The 26,010-nt window shown below is 37.7% G+C and overlaps 1 protein-coding gene across 5 annotated transcripts; it reads left to right on the forward strand.

The window, feature by feature from the left end:
• Positions 1 to 537: 537 nt before the first annotated feature.
• Positions 538 to 24,757, forward strand: LOC104611915 (mechanosensitive ion channel protein 2, chloroplastic-like). 5 transcript variants are annotated; one of them, XM_010279198.3, is made up of 14 exons: positions 538 to 825; positions 1,882 to 2,116; positions 2,225 to 2,284; positions 11,173 to 11,324; positions 17,703 to 17,826; positions 18,045 to 18,142; positions 18,228 to 18,341; positions 18,725 to 18,785; positions 20,133 to 20,282; positions 20,394 to 20,504; positions 20,756 to 20,923; positions 21,043 to 21,156; positions 21,784 to 21,840; positions 23,565 to 24,757. In XM_010279198.3, exons 2-14 carry the CDS (start codon positions 2,036 to 2,038, stop codon positions 24,537 to 24,539), a joined length of 2,265 nt encoding a protein of 754 aa, XP_010277500.1. In that variant the 5' UTR covers positions 538 to 825; positions 1,882 to 2,035; the 3' UTR covers positions 24,540 to 24,757. The 5 variants fall into 5 exon arrangements, with proteins under 5 accessions (XP_010277500.1, XP_088746884.1, XP_088746880.1 ...); XM_088890754.1 differs by lacking the exon at positions 538 to 825 and adding an exon at positions 1,586 to 1,772; XM_088890752.1 differs by lacking the exon at positions 538 to 825 and adding an exon at positions 1,601 to 1,619.
• Positions 24,758 to 26,010: the final 1,253 nt, after the last annotated feature.

Below are 26,010 nucleotides of genomic sequence, written 5' to 3' on the forward strand. Positions count from 1 at the left end.
AGCTCATAAGTAGACCTGGCAATTGGGTTGGGTGGGTCGGGTTCGGGTTGGGTCAGTATACTTCGAGTTGAATTTCATGTTGGGTCGTTAAAATGCTAGACCCTAACCTTAAATATTCGGGTTAGGATTGATCCATGAGTCAATTTGGGTCATCTCAAAAAATATTTGAAATTTAAAAAATAAAGAAAAATTGTAAAATTAAAAGAATTAACCTTAAAATTCCAAATATAAAATAAAAACTTGAACATTTAACAATTTAAAGAGTAAAAAATAAAAAGTAGAGACTAAATAGAAAAAATTAAATAGTGAAAACTTCTAACAATACATAAGATTCGGGTCAACGGGTTGATCCATGACCCAACCTAATCCAGTTTTCTAAGAGTTGGATCGATCAGGTCATTTTCACATTCGAGTAGTTAAATATGAGACCCTAACCCTATTTTTTTAGGTTGAATTGGGTCGGGTTCGCGGGTTGGATCAACTTTTTGCCAGGTCTACTAATAAGTTACCTCATGTTAGAAAAGTGCACGTTGTGGAAAACAAAAAACGCGGGACCACGAAAACGCAACCCAAAAAGGTTGGAAACAGTGCTATTTTGATAACGAGGCAACCAACGGCACTCCCTTCTCCCTTCTCTCTCCCGTTCTGGCTTCGCTCACTTGCATCGAAATTTCCAGCCAGTTGCTCTCTCTCTCTCTCTCTCATTGTCCCCCTTCTCTCTCTCATCACCTCTATAAGCAGAAAACATTCCTTTTTTTTTTATTGAAAGGTTCCAAACAATTGGGGGTCTCAACTTTTTCGTCACGAAAATTTTCAAGTTGTAAGGTGAATTGTTGATTTGGTTTTCTTTCTTCAATACTTCATCTAATTCTGTGAGGAAAGATATCGAGTTTAGTTTCTTTACGGGACCAATTCTCGAGTTCTTTTTTTTAATTGCATTTAAGGAAGTGAAAATTGATTTGATTAATGGAGTTTTTTGTTTTTTTTTTATTGGATGACTTGATGTTTTCCCTTTTAGGGGTACGCATTAATGAAAAAGTTGCGTTGTTTTTTTTAAGCCTTGATGAACTCTAAAGCAACAGTGTTTGATTAGTTAATTAATGCTGCAAATTTAGGGTTCCGGTTCAGATGATGGGTTTGTTGCCTTTCCTTGATGCCCATTTTTCGGTTTGAAGTTCACTTCTATTATTTTTCCCTCGGTCAAATTTGCTTAAGCTTATGAATTTACTTCACGATTGGAGCTTATTACCTTGACTTACTCTTTTTTTTTTTTTTTTAATCACGAAGGACATACTTACCTGACTTAGGCCAGGCTTAGTTGTTTTTGGGAAGAAAATTAGGAAACCGAAGTGAAGGAAACCTACAATTGTGAAGTCGCGCGGCTTTTGCTTAGTTCTGTTTTGATGGATTTCATATGCTTGATTGCCAACCTACCCGCTTTGAACTCATTGATATTGCTGACCTATGACACTGATGGATGGCCGTTTTGTTTGGTTGTTTTTGGTATCTTCCTGTTTAGAACAAATGCCTTTGTTGGTTCAAGTAAAAAGTTGGTTTACATAGAAGCTTATGGAGACGTAGGTTTGGACTTAATCCCATACATTCCTGTTGCTCTGTAGGTACAACTATGAACCTTGATTTTTCTCTGCCCTGCATGCTGGTTTGTGTCCCAATTCCTTGGGCATAAATTGGATAATTTCTTTCTTTATTGTTGTTGTTATTGTTATTATGATATACAACCTTATTTACAACAAAATGGTGTGATTCATGGGGTAACTTTTCCTCTTCAATATCCTACTTATGGATATTCTAGACATGGTGCTCTTCAACTAATTTCAACAATCCTTTGCTACAAGCTGACAATTTCGGTTACTTTGACAGGTTTTGGGCTTTTGGAGCTACTTGGTGCAACAATATCAAATCTACACGGTCTTTGAGCTCCTTGTTAAAATACTTATTTAGAGGCTAGGGATCAGATGAAATTGGGGTAGCTTAATGATTTTATGCTAATAACTAAATATCCAAACTCTGCCTGATGATGGTGATTGCTGGTTCTTTGCAATTGTCCAATGAATTGGGACTTTGCAAGAGCCATGGATGTGGTAATCGAATTAAGGTAGATGTCTTTGTACTTCTTGAATTTTATCATGTTGCTTAATATTTATTTTTCATATTTCTGCATGAACTCATTATATATTGATTTTTTTGTTCATTTTCTCCCCAGACCGTGGTGGGTGGTGGCAGATTACATTTATTAAGTATTTCCCTTTCATCGTACTCTTCAGTATGGTCCTCTTCCTCTTTGTTGATGGTTTTTATATCTCATCTTATGTGACTGCCAGCATGTTAAGTTCCATTTTCCTCTGTTTTCTGCCTCAAGGTTCACCAAGTATATTGTTTCTATATTTTTCTAGGACTGGACCACTTAAAAGCTTTACATTTTATAGCATCAGAGATGTATTGTAGAGTTTGAGAGCTTGAATTATAATTTATATTCTAATTAGGGGTTATTTTTCATCAATTTGATGTAGTTTCTAAAGTTGCTTTTTGCCCCATAGTCTTTTTTTTGCTCTACAGCTTTTTGCCCCATAGTTGTGCATTTGTAGGTATTCATACTAATATAGATTTCATGTTCAACTTGAAGACTGTTTTCTTGGGAAAGGGGCAGTACGATCTCAAAATAGTGAGAGGAGAAGGAGAAGAGAGAAGAGAGAAAGGAGAAAAAGATTGGAGAGGAAGAAAGTCAGCTTGCAAAGGTGCCCCTGCAGCACTAAATTGAAATAAACTAAGTTATTCAACACTCCCCCTCAAGTTTGGACATAGATGTCAATCATGCCCAACTTGTCACAGAAGTCATTGTGCCGCGAGTGATGCAAGCCTTTTGTAAATATATCTACAAGTTGCTCCTTAGAACTAACATATGGGGTGCACACTTCCCATTAACAATTTTTTCTCTAATAAAATGTTTGTGAACCTCTATATGTTTAGTTCTATCATGAAGAACTGGGTTGGCTGCAATATTGATGGCAGCCTTGTTATTACAATACAAGGACATAGGGCTATCAACAGGAAAACCCAATTTGCTCAACAATTTTTTTATCCACATAGCTTCAACAACTCCATGGGACACTGCTCTATACTTAGCTTTAGCACTAGACCTAGCCACCACACTTTGTTTCTTGCTTCTCCATGTGACTAGATTTCCTCCTACAGAGGAACAATACCCACTAGTGGATTTATAAACCTACTCCTGAAAACTTCTTTAGATATCTGAGGATTTTCTTTGCTGCCTCTAAGTGTGTGGTCTTAGGAGCATGCATGAACTGACTAAGAAGACCCACTGCATAAGAAATATTTGACCTGGTCATGGACAAATACAGGAACTTTCCCACAACTCTCTGGAATTGTTTTACATCACTGACAACTTCGCTACAATTGTCACCCAATCTGTGATTGGGATCAATGGGAGAGCCAGTTGGCTTAACCCCTAATTTTCCCGAATCCTGTAACAAATCTAGGATGTATTTCCTTTGAGAAATGAAAATTCCCTTTTATGAGTGGGCCACTTCAATTCCAAGGAAATACCGAAGGGGACTTAGATCCTTCACCTTAAACTGAGTGGCTAAGAAATCCTTTAGCCTCTGAATTTCAACCTTCTAGTCACTTGTGATCACTATGTCATCAACATACACTATCAAGGTTGCAATCTTTCTTTCCCCTCTTTTCACAAATAGAGTATGGTCAGTCTGACACTGTTTGTAATCTATTGTATAGCTAGATGAAACTTGTTGAACCAGGCTCTTGGTGATTGTTTTAGACCATACAAAGACTTCTTTAGCCTGCATACCTTCTGCTCTTTGCCTAGGGCACTAAAGCCAGGAGGTTGTACCATGTACACCTCTTCCTCAAGGTCTCCAGTCAGGAAGGCATTTTTAATGTCTAGCTGAAGAAGATCCCAATCAAGATTTTCCACAAGGGGGAAAAGAACTCTAATGGAGTTCATCTTGACTATTGGAGCAAAAGGCTCTGCATAATGTACACCATATACCTGGGTAAACCCTTTTTCCACCAACCTAGCCTTGTACCTTTCTATTTTGCCATCGGCCTTGTGCTTCACTGTGAACACCCACTTGCACCCTACTGGTTCTTTACCTTTAGGAAGATCCAATAACTCCCACGTACCATTTTTATGTAGGGCATTTATCTCTTCTTTCATTGCATCTGTCCATTCAGGTACTAAGATAGCTTCTGCCACATTTTTAGGGATAGGGACACTGTTAATGGAAGAAATGAAAGCACGAAAAGAGGGTGAGATGTTCTCATAGGAAACAAAATGGGAAATAGGATACTTAGTGGTACAAGACCTAACTCCCTTCCTTTTTGCAATGGGAATGTCTAGGTCATCAACAAATGAAGTATCAATAGCAAGAGGATCAAAAACATCAACAGGAATGATAGTACCTGGTTGGATATGATTTGTCCCCAGTGAATTTGATGATGTTGGCAGTATAGTTTCAAGTTGCTCCACAACTCTTGAATTTAGTTGGCCCTTGTGATGACGAAAAACACTGAATGGAGGGGGGGGTCAGGTAGAGGAGGGAGAACTTGAACTGGTTTCTCCTTCACCTTACTCTCCCCTTGAGGAGAAACCGGGAAAAAATGAATACTTTCAAAGAAAGACACATCTATAAAGACATAGTATTCCTTGGAAACGAGGTCAAAGCATCGATAACCTTTTTGGGAAGAAGGATAACCCAAGAATACACAAGGAATGGTACGGGAATCAAGTTTACCACAAGTAGGAGATAGGTCTTGGACAAAACAACGACAACCAAACACACGGATAGGAATAGAGAAGAGGGGAGCCTTGGGAGAAAGAAGTTTGGGGGGCCTTGTACCTTAGCAAGCGAGATGGCATACGGTTGATGAGATAGGCGGCACACAACACAATATCCAACCAAAAACATTTAGGAACATTCATGTGTAACCCACGAGCAACTTCAAGGAGATGACAATTTTTTCTTTCAGCAACACTATTCTGTTGGGGGATTCTAGCACAAGAGATGCGATGTATGGATCCACACGAAGCGAAAAACTCCATGAGATCACTATGAGAATATTCTTTGGCATTGTTTGATTGGAAAATTTGGATTTTCATTTGAAACTGAGTGAATATCAAGTGCTAGAAATCTTTAATGATTTTTGATACTTCATCTCTGGATCGCATAGGATACACCCATGTATATCGGGAGTAGTCATCAAGAAGTGTAATGAAATACTTATAGCCAGACTCGGATGTTAAAGAATAGGGCTCCAGACATCAGAATAAACAATATGGAAAGGAAATTCAGATTTATTATTTCCTGAAGTAAAATGATTTCTACAATGTTTGCTTAATTGACAAGTTTGACATGTGAAATCCGACACTAACACTGATTTAAATAATGGTAACAAAACTTTCATTGATTCAATAGATAAATGACCCAAACGACTGTGCTATAAATGGACTTGACTCTTACTAGACAGACTTTTAGACAAAATAGCCGCAAGACTAGTTTTATTCTCCAGCATGTAATGACCATCTACCATACGACCTCTAGCAATCATCTTCCCCAAGGCCAAGTCTTGTATCATACAAGAGGAAGGAAAAAAGGTTATTGAGTAGTTTAACGAATTTGTCATACTACTAACAGAGAACAAATTTATGGGCAGTTTAGGAACATGTAGAACATTAGAAAGGGTGAGTCCAAGAGGAAGGGAGATGGTTCCTTGACCAGCTATGGTGGAGAAAGAACCATCAACAAGTCTCACCTTATCCCGACCAGATAATAGATGATAAGATTGAAAACAATTAGACTTAACCGTCATATGGTTCGAGGCTCCATAATCTATTATCCAAGGAGAGTATGGGGGACGAGAGGACACATAGAAAGCTGTGGCAGAATTACCGTTACCTGATGTAGATGCAAAGGAAGTTGAGGGGGGAGAAGCAGAATCCATCTGGTGGATTGCCCTCCCATACAACTCCAAATGGTTACAGAAAGAATTAATGATATCTTCCTTGGGATTAGTCATGGGAGGACTCATAGTAGTGGCAAATGATTGAGGCTCTTGAGAGGCTAAGTTTGCTGCATTAAACTTCCTCTAACCTTGTTGTTCTTGCTTCTTATTTTTTGTCTGACTTTTTATTGAGCTCCTGAGCCCACTTTGGCTCCCCATGAAACTCCCAACATGTCTCTCGAGTATGTCTAGATTTCTGACAATGTGTATACCATAGTTTATCTTTGTCATCAACTTTCTTTGGGAAGTCGCTCTTCTTGAAGGAATGACCACCACCTGTACCAACACTCCCTTTAGCTACTAATGCAATCTGCTCTCCCTTAGGATTATTCATCACATTTCGTCTGCTTTCTTCTGACTGTACTAGAGCATATACTTCTTGCATTGATGGGAGATCTTTACTCCCCAATATCTGAACCCTGATAGATTCATATGTGGAATTTAACCCTCAGAGGAAGGCAAACACTCGTTGCTGGGAAACCAGAGACTTGTATGCTTTGGCATCTGCATCACATTTCCAGTCTATATTCTCATAGTGATCTAGTTCCTTCCAAATAGAAGTCATCTAAATAGTAGACGGAGAGACTTCTCTCTCCCTGCTTACAAGTTGAGGAGGAAACCTGGAACTGATATATTTTGGCATAATGCCGTTGTTTTGAAAATGTAGACTTAGCCTGCTCCAATATCTCATAAGCTGTTTCTGCCCACATGAAGGTAATTCTCACTTGTGGCAGCATAGACAATAACAGCCATGACATCACCATGCTGTTTTCCTGGTCCCACCTATCTTGTTTCACACTTCCAAATTGGGGTTCTCTAATTCTACCATTGATATACCCCACTTTCCCCCTTGTAGTTATGTAGAGCTTGATTCCCCTTGACCATTCTAGGTAATTGCATGGTTTCAAATGTCGCCAAATGTCGCCCAACATATGTCGGTGTCGAGGCTCACCGACATGAAAATGGATGGTAATACAAAAATTACATTATTTCAGTTGTCATTTCCTATATTTTGGAAATGTCGACCAAATCGGTCCAAATAACCAAAAAAAGACAGTTTTTCCTATTATGTTGACAGGATGTCAACTAGTGTACATTAATAATATAATATATTAGTATATTATATTAATATGATACAGTATATTAATATAAATTGTTTCATTAATAATTTTTATTTAATATTTCAAATAAAATATTTATAAAAAAGAATTAACAAAATATAAAAACAAAAGAATAAATTAATTACTTTATAATATAAAACGTAAAATATTAATTAGTTAGTATTTTTTAAAATATTTATTAAATTTTATAATAAATCATATTCTACATTTAATATAAAAATCAGAATAAATTTATTAAATTTTATACTAAATAAAAATTTATTATAAATTTAGTATTAAAAATCATAATAAATTCATTAAGTTTTATAAGAACTCAGAATTTATCATAATCTTAATACTACAAAAAGGAGAATCAGTTTATTAAATTTCTAATAAAACATAATGTATTATAACTTTAATATTTAAAAAATCAGAATAAGTGTATTTCTATTTACTAGTGTGAAATAAATATTTTAGAATTTATAATAAATCAGAATTAAAAATAAGAAAAGAAAATATTAGATAACCTTGTAAAAACATCAAAATGCATAATAAATCAGTAAATCGTCATTTACTAATTTGTTATTGATCTTAGTTTCTTAGCTTTATATGATGGTTGGGAATAAGATAATAATAGTCTAGAAATATGTATTAATGCTTCTTTTATCATTTTACAAAATATCATTGCATATTTCCACATATTTCATAATATTTCCACAATGTCTATAATTTTTACAATATTTCCCCTCGACATTTCCAACATATATCCTATATTTTGGTAAGCGACATTTCCATCAACATCGACATTTTAAACCTTGGGTAATTGAGGCCATCAAAGGGAATCACAGCCATAGGGAAACTCATGTCAAAACCTCCACTCATCCCACTCTGACTAGAGGTCACACCAAACATACTAGAATCCTCAAAAGACATAGAACTTGGTTTCGGTTCAGTCACAATTCAGTCAGAGAACACGTTCTCAGTTCAGTTCAGACTCACTGTTCAGTCAAACAAGGTTGAAGTCTTAGTTCAGCCACAATTCTGGGCACAAAGAAAACTTGTTCTCACATAGAATAATCAAAATTGATCACGCACCATTACTTGTTCTCAGATTTCAACCCTACTAAACCAGTTTAGATGTGTAAAACATATCAAAAACAGGTCTGACCAGTCCCTCTAGCAATAATTCACCAACTTTCCACACAACAGTTTAAGTTTCAATATGAACTGAAGAAGAAAACAAACTGCTGTCACAGCAGTTACAGAACTGCAGACCTGAACAGCCCACCTTTCAGGGCATAAGAAGGATCACTTGATCCACATATAATGAGAGAAAACACTCTCACACCAGCCGCAGGTCATTAGATCCACATAACCCACTTGCCTGGCTACAAAAAAGGATCAGTTTGATCCACAAAGCTGAGGAAAGAAGAAAAAAATGTCACAGCATTCGGCTTCCCTCGAAGATTTCTGGGCTCATGACCAAGAGAAAAAAAATTTCACAGCAAGCTTCCTCACATGTCCACCAGATTCTTTGAGTCGATCATCAATAGACAAATACAGTAGTTGGAGGAAGAAAAAACACAGTTTGCCCTGCTCCTAAGATTGGATCTGTTGCTCTGATACCATGTTTTCTTGGTAAAGGGGCAGTACGATCCCAGAATAGTGAGAGGAGAAGGAGAAGAGAGAAGAGAGGAGAGAAGAGAGAGGAGAAAAAGATTGGAGAGGAAGAAAGTCAGCTGGCGGCGCCAGCCTTTTTAATATTTATACTAGGGTGACCATTCAGAAATTAAAAAGAGGTACAATTACAAAGGTGCCCTTGCGGCACTAAACTGAAATAAACTAAGTTATTCAACAAAGACTACCAAATAATTTAAACAATGATAATGCTTAGTGTCAGTAAACTTGATGTTGAGTGTATATTCAGCGGCACCTGACTTGTTTATGGAGGTATATTAATATTAATCAATGCAAGTCAATGTGGAAACTTAGGGAAAGAAAACAAAATGTAATGTTTGGTGGTTAGTGATGACATTCTAGGATAATGTCAATAAAATTAGAAGATTGGATCCTCTTCACTATCTGTGTTCCAAAATAAGTTCCTCATTTTTTATTTAACATGTTTTTATTTTGTAATCATCATATCTTAACTGGATTTTAAGGCCAGCTGTCTAGTCTTTGACATAAGACTACTGAGAAAATGGTTGGATGCATCAAGTGTCAAATAGCATCTCAAAAGGCTGTTGAAGCTTTTGATTGTTGCAACATAGGAAATCTGGGTCCATCAGGGATTTGGGGGGGGGATCAATGATGATAATGGGGCCATAATTTCCATGTATGAAGGCCCTAAAGGCTATGGTGTTACTTCAAAAAGTTAATTGTTAGCAGTTCTACAAGGATTGCGTCTGAGGATGTCACTCAACTTAGACAATGTAGTGGTGGAAGATGACTCAAAGGTGGTTGTGTGAAGGACCTTGGCACACCTTGAGAGAGATAAGGTAGCTAACTCAGGATTTGGGTTAGGTTGCTTGCTAGCCTCTCTTGGGATGCTTGGCATGCTGTATATATTCCATTCTCTAAGCTTGTAACCACTAAAGCTTTAAGTTACCCATAAAAAGGTTGTAGAGGCTAGGGTTTCAAGGGAAAGAACTATGCTGGCTGGACCGAAAAGAGAAAATGGATATTCGAGAAGACAAAGGAGTAGGATTTTAGAAAGGTTAGAATAGGAGTCAATAAAGGTGCACGGGTGCTATCAATGGGAAGAGATGAAAAAGTGTGATTGGATGATTGGTGATTTAGGTTTCATGGAGAGGTTCTGCTTAAGGTTGAATTGGAATGGAGTAAACAAAGTTAGCATAAGGGGGAAAACATAACAATAAAAGGGAATGGTTGAGATAAAGAAGATAACCAATAAAAAAGGGCAGTTAAGGTAAAGAAGATGATTGATGAATCTTGCCTCCAAATCCTGGACAAGACTCACTAGTCTTGGGCAGGAAAAGCTCAATGTCATCCTAACATTGAGGTATGGAATCACACCATCACAACAGAACCTTTGTGAAGAGAAATCGGAGTCCATCTAGGAAATGTAATAAGATTGTGCTATCTTTAAAGCTACCAATTCTAAAGGATCCTACTGGGCCTGTGATATCAAATCCACCCTATTGCATGCACTGGTTGGATGTGGGCCTACTGCAACAAATTTTTGGTCCACCTCAAGGTCCATATTGAGCCCAAACATCAAGCTCATCTTGAGCCCTAATTGTAGGCCTGAGTGGGGGCCCATTTTTAGGCTTATCCATACTGCTTGTCTGCTTAATTTGGACTTTGGAGGTGTTAAGGAATTTGGTTTTCCAGGGCTTAAAATACAAGTCAATTGTGATTTCTTTCTTTCTTTTGTTTTCAGAATGTCAAATGGCAAAATTTGACCTAAGAGCTAAAGAGCTGAATATTAGAAAACTGGTCATAGAAGGAGATGATTCTAAGGGTGGTAGTGGGCTGGATAAAGGAAGAAATGAATGGGCTTTGGAACTACAGTAATGAAAAGAAGAAATTCAATTGGCTGAAAAAGGACATTGATGTAATATTTTTATGGGTTAAAAGAAGTGCCAATTCTTATCGAAAAGGAAGTGCCAATTCCTTTGGTGTTGGGTTAGCTAAACAAGGGGTGAATTGGGGCTCCTTATTTTGGGCTCAATTGTATCTGTATTTTTCACCTTTGGGTGGCCTTCTTTTTCGATGGGAGAGTTAAGAAAGCTTATTTCCCCTTTCCTGTACTCAATCCTTAATTCTTTTTAATGAAAAGTCACTTGTTATTGATAAAAAAAGAACCTACATAAGGATCTCTGTTAATGCTAATTTCTTTTGCTTGACAAATTGCTATGTGGTTGTGTTGTATTACTTTCTACATGTTGCAATTCTTCCTGTTTCTTTAATACTTGTATCATTAATTGGATCATGAAGAAATTTTCTGAGTGGTAACAAGATCAAGCTTTGGATTACCTTTTCATGGCAGGATTCTTGGAGCCTGAGCCTCTCAAACAGTGCATACAGACCAAAACGTTCTTTACACTCCAGATATAATGTTATTACGTGCCGGTCTGTTCTAATGCCAGGACAAGGAAATGGGATTCCCATTCTGAAAACTGCTGCTGTAGCTTTGACAAGGTATAATGCATGTTAAGTTATGAACATTCTGAGTATGTGAATAGATCCACATTCTTCATTAATACATAATCAACTTATCCGTCTATGAAGCTTCTGTTTGTAAGCCTGTGAGGCGTGCCATCGAGTTTTTCTGCATTGATAAACTTCTCATGTTCAGGCATTTGGATACTCTTGATTGGAATGCAACTGTGAAGGGAGTACACTGTCACCACCCAAACAATGGTGTTGACCTCAAGGGATTTACTTCAAGATTACAAAACAGACCAAAACAAATTGTCCCCAAAGGTTCGTTGCTTTACCAATGTATCAACTAGTCCATTTGCTTATCTCCTTGTCCACCTAAACAAAATCCCGACCCCCCTTATTAAGCAAATGGTTTCCCTTTTTAGTTGTCTATGTGTCCAGACCCCCAAGTTATTTGACTGCATCCACCCAACTTGTAGTTTAGAACCCCCAACTTCCCTTTCTACAGTGATTTAAAAGGCACGACTAGGCGCAAGGCGATGCACATTTTAGGGTATGCTCCTCACCTTAGTCCCAAGCACAGAACTTTCAAAAGGCATGCGCCTGGTGCGCTTTGCACTTCAGCCCAAGCGTGCAACTTTTAAAAATTTGTGCAGTTTTTTTTTGCTGTTTTTCTATGCCCTAGCCAAGCCCCTCGAGGCAAGTCCAAACAAGTCCATGTCAGGGTCTTAAATTCTTAATCCCTATAAAAAAGTTTTTTATAACTTTAATTGTCTTTTAAAAATATCTTTTATTAGGATGAATGAATGAGCAATATTAGCAAATATGGGGTTTCCCAGTCATTTAGATTTCTTCTAAAATCTGGGCCCTAAATAATCTCCTCACTCACCTGGTCATAGCAATCCTCCACCACAGCATCTTTGTCTTGGGCAATATTGTAAATGAAGGGGAATTTTTCTCTTAGAGTGAAGTCTCCACACCATATATCATTGCCAAAACTTGGTCTGATAGCATTTGTCTACCCTGAAGTTGATCCCTTTCAGGAAATCAGGGAGGATTTTGAGAATATTGCTCCAGACTGCACACCCTAAAGGTGAAAGGCCAGACCTAGAATCCCACCCTAGGATTGAGAGCACATATTTTCCTGCTATAACTCTTCTCTCTTCTCCACAAATTTCCTCTTTCCTTGCTAAATCTCTAGCTCCATTTACCAAGAAGAGATTTGTTGGTTTTCCTGATGTTTCTGATGCTAAGGTCACCATTTTCCTAGGTTGGCACACATTGTTCCAATTTATTAAGTGAAATTTGAAATTGTTTCTCCATCCAACCCATTAGAAAGTCCTCATCTTCTTCTCTAGCTGTTTAGCCACCCCAGCAGGGATTAGAACTGTTATGATTCGGCCTGCCTTGGAGTTCTATTTGTTTGAGATCAGTCACGTAGAGAGAGGTAGAAAGGTGGAAGAAAGAGAGAGAGAGAAAATGAGAAAGTCTGGTTCGAACTGGAAGTCAAAAAACCTAACTCCCATTCGGCCAGACATGTGCTTTTATTATTAAAATAATGGAAAAGACATATGTGCCCTTATTTAAGTAAGGAGCACTGGTTCTAACATAATATTACAGATCAACAACCTTAATATAAGTATAAAGACAGAAATACCCCTACGCTAACACTCCCCCTCAAGCTGGCGAGTATATATCATATAATCCCAACTTGTTACATATGTAGTCCACTCTTCCCCGACTCAACCCTTTTGTAAATAAGTCTACCCACTGGTTTTTTGTATTAACGTATGCAGTGTCTAGCTCTCCATTCAGCACCTTATCCCTCACAAAGTAACAGTCAACCTCAATGTGCTTGGTTCTTTCATGAAACACCGGATTAGAAGAAATATGAACTGCAGCCTGATTGTCACAATAGAGCTTCATTGGAGTATTGATGTTGTACCCTACTTTCTGTAGAAGGTTCCTTAGCCACACTAATTCACAAACAGTATGCGCCATAGCCCTATATTTTGCTTCTGCACTACTTCTTGCTACGACTGTCTGCTTCTTACTTTTCCATGTCACTAGGTTACCCCCCAGGAAAGTGCAATAGCCTGTGGTAGACCGCCTATTAGACATAGAACCGGCTCAGTCAGCATCAGAATACCCTTCTATTTCAAGTTTTCCGCCACTTTTGTATATCAAACCGCGACCTGGAACCCCTTTTAAATACCTCACAATTCTCAGAACTACGTTCCAATGAGGAACCAGAGGTTTCTACATGAACTGACTTACCACACTAACCGCAAATGAAATATCTGGCCGAGTAATAGTTAGGTAGTTTAGTTTACCTACAAGTCGTTGGTATCTACCAGGGTCTTCAAACACTTCACCCATATCACTGCTTAGCTTAGTATTTATTTCCATAGGTGTTTCAGCTGGTTTAGCACCTAACAAACCTGTTTCCTCCAGCAAATCAAGCACATATTTCCTCTGACACAAATTAATACCGTGCTTAGACCTTGTTACTTCTATCCCCAAGAAATATTTCAATTTACCAAGGTCCTTTGTTTGAAAATGTTCTTGTAGAAAAGTCTTCAACCTGTCAATGCCCATTTTATCATTCCCGGTAATAACAATATCATCTACATACACCACCAATAGTATTTTTCCTGTCGGAGAGTCATGACTGAAGACGGAATGATCAACTTGGCACTGTTTCATACCAAACTTCTTTACCACCTCACTGAACCTACCAAACCATGCTCGAGGAGACCGTTTAAGCCCATATATAGCCTTCTTTAGTCTGCATACCTTACCATCCTCCCCCTGAGCAACAAACCCTGGAGGTTGCTCCATGTAGACCTCCTCGAGTAAGTCACCATGCAAAAAGGCATTCTTGATATCAAGCTGATATAGCGGCCAATCATACATAGATGCAAGAGAGATCACAACACGAACTGACCCTATCTTAGCAACTGGTGAGGTCTCTGTGTAGTCAATACCATAGGTTTGGGAGTACCCTTTTGCAACCAATCGCACTTTCAGGCGTTCAACACTACCATCAGGTAGATACTTGACTGTATAAACCCATTTACAACCAACAGTTTGCTTCCCAGGAGGAAGAACAATGAGGTCCCGATGAAGGGCTAAAATTTCTTCTTCCATCGCACGGCACCACCCTGGAGAGGCAAGGGCTTCCTGGACATCCTTAGGGACAACAACTGATGATAACAAGGTGACAAACTGGCAATGGGAGGTGGAAAGGTGAGTAAGTGAAACATAATTAGAAATAGGATGAAGGGTGCAAGTGCGTTTACCTTTCCACAAGGCAATGGGAAGATCAAGCTCAGATGCTGGGTTTGGGTCTGGAGCCGGATCTGTCGACGGTGATGTAGCCGGAGGAGTAGAAGTTGGTACGTGTGGGTGATGTGTACACACGTGATGGATAGGTGGGCGTTCAACAGGTGGTGGCACCGGAGGCAAGGATTTGGTCACGGATGGAACAAGGGGAAGAGGGTCGGCAACGGGAAGTGGAAGAGGAGGTGACGAGGAGGAAGAAGCATCACCGGACCCCAAAAAGAACGGAGTAGACTCAAAGAAGGTGACATCAACACACACAAAGGACCGTCGAGAATTAGGATGGTAACACTTATACCCTTTCTGGGTCAGAGAATGGCCAAAGAAAATGCACTTGAGAGAACGGGCATCGAACTTGTCATTCCCGGGACCCAGATTATGGACGAAGCAGACACACCCAAATACCCTAGGAGTAAGAGGAAACAGAGACAAGGCGGGAAACAAGATTGTAAACGGAGAATGACCATCAAGGATGGACGTGGGCATCCGATTAATCAGAAAGCAAGAGGTAAGCACCGCATCACTCCAAAAATGTTTGGGAACATTAATGTGATGCATGAGGGATCGTGCTGTTTCCAAGAGATGGCGATTCTTTCTCTCAACCACCCCATTTTGTTGTGGGGTGTAGGTACATGAGGTCTGATGTATAATGTCGTGTTGGTCCAGGTATTATTGAAATGATGAGGATAAATATTCACGGCCATTATCAGAACGGAAAACTTTAATGTGAATACCAAATTGATTACGAATCTCAGCATAAAATTTTTGAAAAATGGTAAACAATTCACTTCTTTCTTTCATTAGATAGAGCCACGTCATCCTTGAAAAAGCATCTACAAAAATGACAAAATATCTATATCCATTATATGACATCACTTTATAAGGACCCCAAACATCGGAGTGAATCAAAGAAAAAGGACTCGACACACGGTTATCAACCCTAGAACTAAAGGGAACAAGATGGTGTTTCCTAAACTGACACGACTCACAATCCAAAACAGAAAGTTGACTCAAAGATGGAACCAAAGACTTCAAAACTTTCAGCGACGGATGACCAAATCGACAGTGCCACTGGAGAGGAGAAAGGGATGACTAATTTTTTCCACCACCGTCAAGGTAATACAGATCGACCCTCTTCTCTTCATCGATTAGGGGAGGGCTTCTTAGAAACCACAGCAACCGACCACACAAGACACGATTGGAGGCATAGAAACCTCCAAGGGGAGAGGGCGATCACTCCTTTTCAGCCCTTTCCCTTATCTCCAGTTGAATGTAGAAAAATCAAGAGAAACCCTAGATTGGGTGCGCAGAGAATAGAAATCTAGGCAGATTCGAGTTGCTCTGATACGATGTTATGATTCGGCCTGCCTTGGAGTTCTATTTGTCTGAGATCAGTCACGTAGAGAGAGGTAGAAAGGTGGAAGAAAGAGAGAGAGAAAAGGAGAAAGTCTGGTTCGAACTGGAAGTAAAAAAACCTAACTCCCATTTGGCCAGACATGTGCTTTTATTATTAAGATAATGGAAAAGACATATGTGCCATTATTTAAGTAAGGAGCACTGGCTCTAACATAATATTACAGATCAGCAACCTTAATATAAGTATAAAGACAGAAATACCCCTACACTAACAAGAACAAAGATGAGTAGTATATTGAAAGTGGGGATGGGACCCTGACCCTTTTTATCAAAGTAAGCTTTCCACCTTTTGATAAATGTTTTAGATTTCCACATGGCAGCTTCCTATCAAACCTCTCTAGGACTGCATCCCATGTTCTCTTGGAATTGCTTTTTGTGTCAAGGGGCAATCGGCTTGCTAAGCTATTCATTTCAGTGAATACTTAATACATGCGCCATCGTATGCACAGATACAAACTATATTAGGAAATTATTGGCTCTATGTTAGTGATTTTGACCTGTTTTATTGCCTTTTAGAGTGTTGGAAAATAGTAGTACTAGTTTATGCATTCCAGTTTAAGTATGCGTTGGCTTTAACCATCATATGCTTGCTTGTTTGTGACTTCAGCTTGACCTGTTTTATTGTCTTTTAGAGTGTTGGCAAATAGTAGTACTGGTTTATGTTCCAGTGTAAGCATGACTTTAACCATCATATGCTTGCTGGTTTGTGACTTCAGTACAACCGGAAGCACTATTTGTCTTATTCTCGCTTTTAGAATAAGACATTTAGAAGTGCTATCTATAATAGATGATGGTAATTGCTATTTCATGTAGAGTGGATTCCTAAAGTAGGTTATATACTTTATCTTCTCTGCGTTGCGGCTTTAGATGGATTCCAAGGGAGCTGAACTCAATTGTGGATCTTTTGGCTAAATCTGGGATGGATAGAATTTTTTTGTATGGTGCTAATATTTTGCCCCCTTAAGTGGGGTGATTTTATAGTTGTGAAATCCTGATGGTTGTTTGTACATCTTCTCATGTACATCCCCCCCCCCTGCCCCTTTTGAATATAATACTTATTTTTTCGCAAAAAAAAAAAAAAGATAGTAATAGTACATTACCTTGTTCTTGGAAAGTCTCTGTGCATGAAATTTGCTAAGTAGATCACAAGATACACCATATATTTGAAATAGTATGCCAGAAACTCTAGTCAATTTAAATGCCAAATTAATCATGCCTTTAGGTGGTGTTTCATAACTGATGAAATTGGGTGATGAAAACTGAACATGGAAACAATTCCAAATTTAATAATGTCCCATTCAGCATATCAGAAACCGAGGACCTACTTATTTGTGGAATGATGGAACATTGGTGTAGGGGTGATTACTTTACGCCTAAAAGATTTAACATATATCAACAACGCCCTGGATTTAAGCTGTTTTTAAGTTTAGAATCTTTTCTGTGTCCCACTTTCAGCAATTACTTCAGCAGTTATCAAATGCTACCTTAATACTAAAGTGGCTTAGTAAACTGGAAACAAAAAATGCCTATGCATTGAGAGTATAGATAAGTGAACAGCTACATCAATGGGTTTAGATCTCCAAGAGGAGTTTGGATTGGAGTCAATTGTTTTTTACTTGTTTTCTGTTCTATCTTCAATTTTCTAATATTGTGCAGGTCATATAGTGCTTTAAATGGAAGTCCTCTTGTAATTCAGTTGGTTCCGGCAGTAGGTATCATTGTCTTCACAATTTGGGGGCTTCCGCCGCTCTTGCGTATGACAAGAAACCTTTTGCTGCATGTAAGTTGCCACCCCTGCCATGTGGGATAGGTGCCTACACATCCCTTAGTTCATGATTATTTTTTCAAGAAAAGGCAGGAGTATGAGGGAGGAAAGGAACAACAAAATTTTCCCATGTGACTTTCTTTCTTTCTGTTAGTTCTTTACTATGGTTCCTTTTGAAGTTGTGTCCTGATTTTTAAAGGCATTCTGACACTTTTTTTTTTTTAATTTACTAGAGGAGTGATAGTAGCTGGAAAAAGAGTAGCACACATTATGTTATGACCTCTTATCTTCAACCTATGCTGCTGTGGGCTGGAGCAACACTTATCTGCAGGTCTTCTGGATTTTGAGAGAGGAGAATTTGAAAATCTTTTTCACTCAAAAAATTCTTGACAAACTAATACCCTTGTGTTTTGCAGGGCATTTGATCCAGTTGTTCTACCGTCAGAAGCTAGCCAGGCTGTTAAGCATCGTTTTCTGAATTTTGTTAAATCATTGTCAACTGTCATGGCCTTTGCCTATTGTCTATCAAGGTGAGTATGGTTACTATCACAATCTCAATTTTCTTGGAATCGTTGAATTGAGTCCATGCTCTGTTTTTATTTGAGTAGCCATTCCCATTGGAAGGTAATGTAAAAACTATAGCTGTCAATTATTGAATATCTATATTTATATCCACGATATTGCCTTCTGGATGCAAATCCCACATTTGTCAGCCACGTTCCCTGCACATAGAAATGATCACATTTCACTTTCTTATATTTGCTTTCAATGATTTATCCTTATTAATCTGCAGTGTACTTATTTTTGTGGTTGGATACTGTATCTGGCATCTCTCTGCATGTGTTCTTAGATTAGATGTTAAGGAATTTCCTCAAAATGACTTAACATGGCCTTTTTTTTTTTTTAAATGCAGCTTGATTCAACAAACTCAGAAATTCTTTATGGAGGCAACAGACTCTAGTGATACGAGAAATGTATGCTTTTTATTGCTTTAACAATCTCTTTGCTTGCTGGCATGCCATCTTGTTTTATCATTTAGTCTTTAGATGACTATTGCTGTAGTTCTCACTAAGTGTGCAACTAGTAACAAAACCAAATGGTATAATTTAGCACATCCTGTCAATGAGGTTGAAAGACCTATTGCAAGTATCTAACCTGTAGAATTAATGGCAGAAACTTAGGTTATGGATATGTAGATCTCTTTCCTACTTATTTCTTTGCATTCCAGTCTTAAGTCTGTAACTAGTGACAAAACCAAATGGCTAAATTTAATATATTCTGTAAAGGAGGCTGAAAGACCTGATGCTGGTTACTAACCTAGGGAATTTCTGATGGAAACTCAGGTTATAAATATGTACAGTTTCTTACTTTTTTCTCTTTGCATACAAGATTTTGTTTTATTACTAATGTGTGGATCTTATTTTATGTGTCTGATACATCTTATGATGCATTAAATATAATTTCTGATTTAGTAGTTTTATTATTACAACATAAAGATATTAAAGGGTTTTGAGAATAGAGAAAGAAAGAAAAGGGGATAAAAGAGGAGTTTCCCTTTCTCTTTTTATTTCTCTTTTATTTTCTTAATTACTCTCTCACACAAATGGGGGCCATTGCGTGGTGTTATGGTAAGATCTTGGGCTTAGAAGCATGGTGTAATGGCGTAATGCACACGCATTATATACAATAGAGGCTCAGCTGCTTGTTTTTTCTCCTTTTTATTACCTTTTTTTAAATTTCTTTTATTGTTATTGTAAAGTTACAGCTTTCTTTAGTTGCTGATTTATTACTTTTTTGGATATGCAATTGCTCTATTTGACATATTATTTATAATACTATCTTTGAAATCTGAATCATTGAAAGATTAAGATGCTATTGTTTTTCTAGATATGATGATTTGTCCTGTTCTAATATTAAATTCATTGTTATTTAGCAAAGAGAATCGCCATTTTTCAATTTATGCATACTGATTGGTATGTAAAACTAGAGAGTTAACCTAGGATTTCTATTATTTACTTGCTAACTTCTATCACCTAGGTGGCTAGGCAACTATGTACTACAGTGTTGCTTAGAATCACCTCTATGCCTTGCCAATTGTCTTTTTACATGTTCACAAGTGTTGATTAGTCTTCATTGGTCTGTTTGTTTCTCATAATCAGGTTGGGCTTCTTGACCATACCAGCCAAGCAGAACAGACTGTCTCCTTAAACTTTTACCCAGCATTTTATCGCACTGACTTGAGATATTAACTTTATTTATCTTAAACACATAGTCAGCTCTGATTTGTCATTTTGCAACTAACATTTCTTGGTTTCTGGCAGATGGGTTTCAACTTTGCTGGAAAAGCTATATATACTGCAGTTTGGGTTGCTGCTGTTTCTTTGTTCATGGAGTTGCTGGGTTTCTCCACACAGAAGTGGCTTACAGCTGGAGGTCTTGGAACAGTATTGCTGACCCTTGCTGGTCGTGAGGTGATCCCCATTTTCTGTGTATTAGGTCTATTGAAATGGTTGTAGTTTTGATGAAGTATAATGCTGTTAGGTAACTGCAAAACCTTAATTAACATAGTTCATTGTGTTCAGATATTCACAAACTTCCTCTCTAGTGTGATGATTCATGCAACACGACCGTTTGTTCTGAATGAATGGATTCAAACTAAGATCGAAGGCTATGAAGTTTCTGGTACTGTTGAGGTTCGTATTAAGTGTCAAACACTAACTAAGAAAAGTACAAAAACGAAATGTGTGGATACTGTTAGTGTGTGCCCCTTTTTGGGTTGGGTTGGGCTGGATGAGGGAGTGCATCTGGTTTATTCTTTACTCAGGGTTGGGTTTGGGCTGGGGCTGCATCTTTTTCTTACTAAGTCAGCACAGGTATAAATATAGGATTTTTAGTACAGCCCTTGTGTTTCTTTATTGCACATTTTTATCTTCTATTCTCTCAGCATGTTGGATGGTGGTCGCCAACAATTATTCGAGGTGATGATCGTGAAGCTGTTCACATTCCAAACCACAAGTTTACGGTGAGCGTTGTGAGGAATCTCAGTCAGAAGAGTCATTGGCGTATCAAAACCCACCTTGCCATTAGTCACCTGGATGTTAACAAAATTAATGTAAGGACCAATTTGGATTTCATATACTTGTTGACAAATGAGACATGTTCTATGCACATATGGACAAGAACATGCTAATGCTTCCCATATATATTTGGGTACAACTTTTCCATGTTCAGAATATTGTAGCAGATATGCGCAAGGTCTTGGCCAAAAATCCACAAGTAGAGCAACAAAGGTTGCATAGGAGAGTGTTTCTAGACAATATTGATCCAGAGAATCAGGCCCTTTTGGTAAGCTTTGATGTTGATCTATTGTAAATGAAAATTTCATTGTATAATTTGTTATTTCTATTTGCTTTTTGTATGATATACTAGTTGGTTGAGGGAGGTTGTGCATTTGCTATAAGATTGTTTCAATACCCTGAAATTTAGCTTGTAATTTAGCATGGAAGAATGGAAGGAATGCCCATTACGTATTTTATTTCATGGATTATTATTATGCATTAGATGAATCATTAGGTTTATTGAAGCTAAAAATTTCTGTTAATTACATGTTAGAAATATGCCACCACATTTAGGCTGTTCTCTGGTAGTCTACACAGTTTGCTAATTTTGTTGCTAGTGGTAAATAGACATTTTAAATAGAGACAATTCCATGACTGATGGATTACATAATTAACAAACAATAAGAGGGAATTTACTGGTGTCCCTAGTCCTGACAATTCTGGTACTTTGTTTGGAGCATGTGACCCTGAAGTATCAGGTTGGTCATCTTCCAACTGTCGCTTGATCTTATTTCTTTTATGAAATTAGAAATGCATTAATGGCAGTTGTAGTGGTTATGTATAAATCATTACTTTAGGATAAAGTTTTAAGAGTCTTAACTAACTTGTGTTCTTGGCATGGGTGGAATTGCAGATTATGGTTTCCTGCTTTGTGAAAACTTCCCATTTTGAAGAGTACCTTTGTGTCAAGGTGAGAATAAATCATTATTTAATGTTCAGCTTGTATATCAAGAAAATGGAATTCTTGCTTCTTTATAAATTTATAGGAACTTAATGCAGCTATTACAGATATGGTGCAAGCTACTGTTGCACCTCTCCATCTGCCATGAACCTATGGCAATTATGGTGCTATCTATGGTATATAATCCCACCATCAAAAAATTAAATTACTTTTTTGAACACTCATTGTTGGACGATTGGCACTTTTCTAGCGTTGATGAAAGACTGAAATTCAAAAATGTTGGATGGTCGGGTCTATATGAAACGTTGTTGTTTTGATAGGTATAGTGCATTTGAACCAAACTCAATCAAACTACTTATTGAAAGAAAAAAATAAATAAATAAACAATTTAGCATGGGTTCCTTTTTTAATTTGACCTGTTAAAATAATGACCATACTTGGCAAATTCTTGTACTAAGGTTATTCTGAAGAAAAATGCCAAATTGCATGGTTTTCAAGAATATGGAAGAATATTAAAGTAATATAGGAAAATGTATACTATATGAATAATATGAATTTGAAATATGTAGGATAAATCTTGAGGAAAATTTAATTATATATTATAAATTAAAATTATTTTCATTTTTACATATGCATATATCCATTATATTTTTTTATATGCACATATTTAACATTTACATATAAAATATGCCAATTTTTTACTCTGACCTTCTTAAATGAAAACGGCATTAAACACAGATGCATAGTTGGTCAATCTTTTTACTGCATAACATTATTTGCCCTTTTTTTTTGCATTGGCATTCCCTAACCATTTACCAATTCTTATATAGTGACTGCTGATGTGGGACTGAAACGGGGAAAAGCAACGAGTCCCTTGTCCACTTTCAAAAACTGAAAATAGATTTCTTTTGATTTGTATGATATGTTCAGCCAGTGGTTGAAAAATACGAGAATTTCACATGGCTGTTTCTTGTGTGAGTGCTCCCATCTGATGGTCAATCATATAGTATCATAAAAAGCAGTTATTGAACCAAAAGAATAAAAGAGAAAAAAATAAAAGCAGTTCTTGATGCAAAAGATGAAAAGGGGGGAAATGGTGGTTAATTTGTTTATGTTGGTGACATTCATGAACATGTTCGTAACAGTGTTGCATGGACACGGATACAAGAATCAGAATGCAATGCATGTCCAGGAACCTGATTTGGCAAGAAAAAACAAGGAAAAAATATAAATATTAGTATAAACTATTAGAATAATCCATTCTTTTTTAATTCTTACTTAAATATCTATAAGATCTAGGACTCTGTTACTTAAACAATGGTTTCTAGAAAAAGATGTCACTTGTTGTGTATATTAGCTATTCATTTATGTGGAATAAGCAAGTAGATAAAGGAACATGTTATTGAAGTGTCCAATAATCTATGAAGTGTGATTTGATGCATATCCGATATGAATGCTTCATCTACTTATGAGTTCATAACTGTTGCAACCATGGTCACAGCAACCCCCCCTTCAAATTAAATACAGATACACCAGCAATGGACACAAATATAAATTGCATGGTGTTTTGAATTTTAACAAAGGACTGGTGTATCCATGTTTAACTGGGGGGTTGCAACTTGCAAGTGTTGCAACTGTGGTTACAGCATGCAGATGTGATCTTAGGAGAGTCTATGCAACACCAGTGAATGGGAGTTCAACTGACACTAGCTGTTTTTTTTTTGAGGAAACAGGAAGCCATTTTACTGGATCTCCTCAGGGTCGTCCGCCATCACCGTGCACGGCTTGCCACTCCTATCCGTACAGTTCAGAAAGTATATAGTGATGCAGATGTAGAAAATATACCGTTTGCGGATACCATCTTCACTCGTACTCGTCCAGCTGCTAACCGTCCATTCTTACTTATTGAACCCCCATATAAAATTAATGGTGATGATAAAATAAAACCTCAAGGTCGGTCAGTACACGCAAATGAAGAACAGGATGCAAAAGGCACAGAAAGACAAACATCTGACACCAATGCAGAAGCCAGGGTTGAGGCAGCATCAACGTTTGACTCCAAGGCAGATGCCAAGATTGGAGCCATGCCTACGTCTGACTCTAAGGCAGAACCTACAGTTGCAGCGACCTCAATATCTGATTCAAAGTTAGAAGAAAAGGTAGCCGCAATGTCAGAACCATCCAAATCCAAGGCCCTGAGTTCAGTGAGGGATAGTTCAGTCCAAACCAATCCTGACAAGCAATCTGAGGTTGACAGTATTCAAATGGGAACAGGTGTATCCACTCCGCCCTCGAAGACACAGCTTGGAGGCCTAGATTCAATGGGACTAAGTTCCAAGGACATTACCCTTCTGGGAGCTGCTTTTGAGAAGCCTCCAGTCAGCTTGTCAGAGACCAGCGATGAAAGGGTAGGTGTTCCCCACTCTTCACAACCAAAGCAAGAAAATGAGACGTTGCCAGTTCCACCACCATCAATTGCCAGGACTGTGGTGGAGGATAACATTGTTCTTGGTGTTGCTCTAGAGGGCTCAAAGAGAACCCTACCTATTGAGGAGGGGATGCATTTGCCTCCAGCTTCTGCAGAATCCAAACTGGCAGCTTGCCGGAATGGGAGTGGGTCTTCATCGGCTGGGAAGGATAAGAAAGAAGGCCAGATTCCTAATGTTCCTGGTGCAGCAGCTGGAGATCAGCGGGATCATGGGAGGTGATTGATTCAGATTATATTTTCAGCAGTGTAGGTTTTCTTTTCCATTTTGTTTCGAGGGAACATGCATGGAGCTGTGTTTTTGAAGGCAGGCATGACGAAAATGTATATTGTTAATGATGTCAAAATCATCACCAATTGTAAAATTCATTGATCTTGGCTAAATCAGTAAATTCTCTGTTATATATGAAAGCAATTCATTGTGGAACACCCTTACCACCATTTACTCTATTTTGAGCCGGTTGCTTTTTCGCTTTCTCTGGAAGTGTATTTTTTAACTGAACCAGTTAACCGGTAGTGGTAATGTGAGTTTATTCTTGAGAGATGGAAGGAATGGTTCAAAATCCCGGCCTCGCCTTTGGAAGTTGGACCAAAATGAATTGTTGGTGGGTGGATAGGTGAATTTGAGTACCGATTTCCTCACAGAACATTCCTCACCCACTTTACATCAGAACAACTCCTGTACTCTATGTTTTCATCCATGGGGAGATGTTTCGAATGCATGGCTTCATGTAACAGAAAATTTTGGTTTTATTTTTTTTTCCGATTCAGTGATTTTGGTTATTGGTTATTGGTTTTTAGATTTAAAAACTAGGCTAATTGAAAAAACTGAACCAAAATTTGGTTCATTTATATTGGTATTGCCTCAATTCAGTGTCGGTTTGGTTTTTCCTCTAAGGGTAAATTGCTGAAACATCCCTGAAGTTTCTGGTTGTTGCTGAAACCTCTCCTGAAATTTGGTAATTGCAAATTTGAAATCACCTTCCCTGGACATTTTGACATAGTTGCAACTTGCAAGTAGATCACTTTTATTAGAATTCTCTAAAAAGAGGCATGAAAATGTCTAAAATACTCGTATAGTTATTTTGACCAAAATATTTTTTCCAAGTTCTCTAAATCCTTATCCCAAATCTTTCTGATCTCTTTTTCTGAAATTGATTTATTTTCTAAATTTGCTCTTCATATCAATCGCTCAAAGGTAAAGTTACAACTTTAAATTATCTTTTTTCATAAAGTTTGTATCATTTTTTTCTGTAGAACCCAGCCTCAATAGTAACTGCACAGAGTATTTTTGAACATTTTCATAGATTCTAACAGAAGAGGTCTACTTACAACTGTGTCAGAAAGTTAAGAGGAAGTGATTGTAATTACCAACTTCAAGGAGGTTTTAGCAACAGTTTCAAAACTTCAAGAGAGGTTTCAGCAATTTATCCTACCTGTAATAATAACTTTTGTTAATTCAGTTCTGGTTTATTAGGTTAAAATGGTTTTTAACCGAATAAAACAAATTATGTTCACGCGTTCTGATTTTATCTGCCAGAAAGACATGACACCAAAAGACTTTCACCAATCTGTCGCTCCCATCATTGATCTCTTTGGTAATTGCTTCGAAGTTGGGTACTAGACTCTACCATTGACCACCGGATGTTAAATGTTAAGTGGAACCATGTTTCTACAATCGGAAGTTTCTGACT

Source organism: Nelumbo nucifera, chromosome 1 (assembly GCF_055504915.1).
Source record: "Nelumbo nucifera cultivar China Antique chromosome 1, China Antique-T2T, whole genome shotgun sequence".
NCBI lineage: Eukaryota > Viridiplantae > Streptophyta > Magnoliopsida > Proteales > Nelumbonaceae > Nelumbo > Nelumbo nucifera.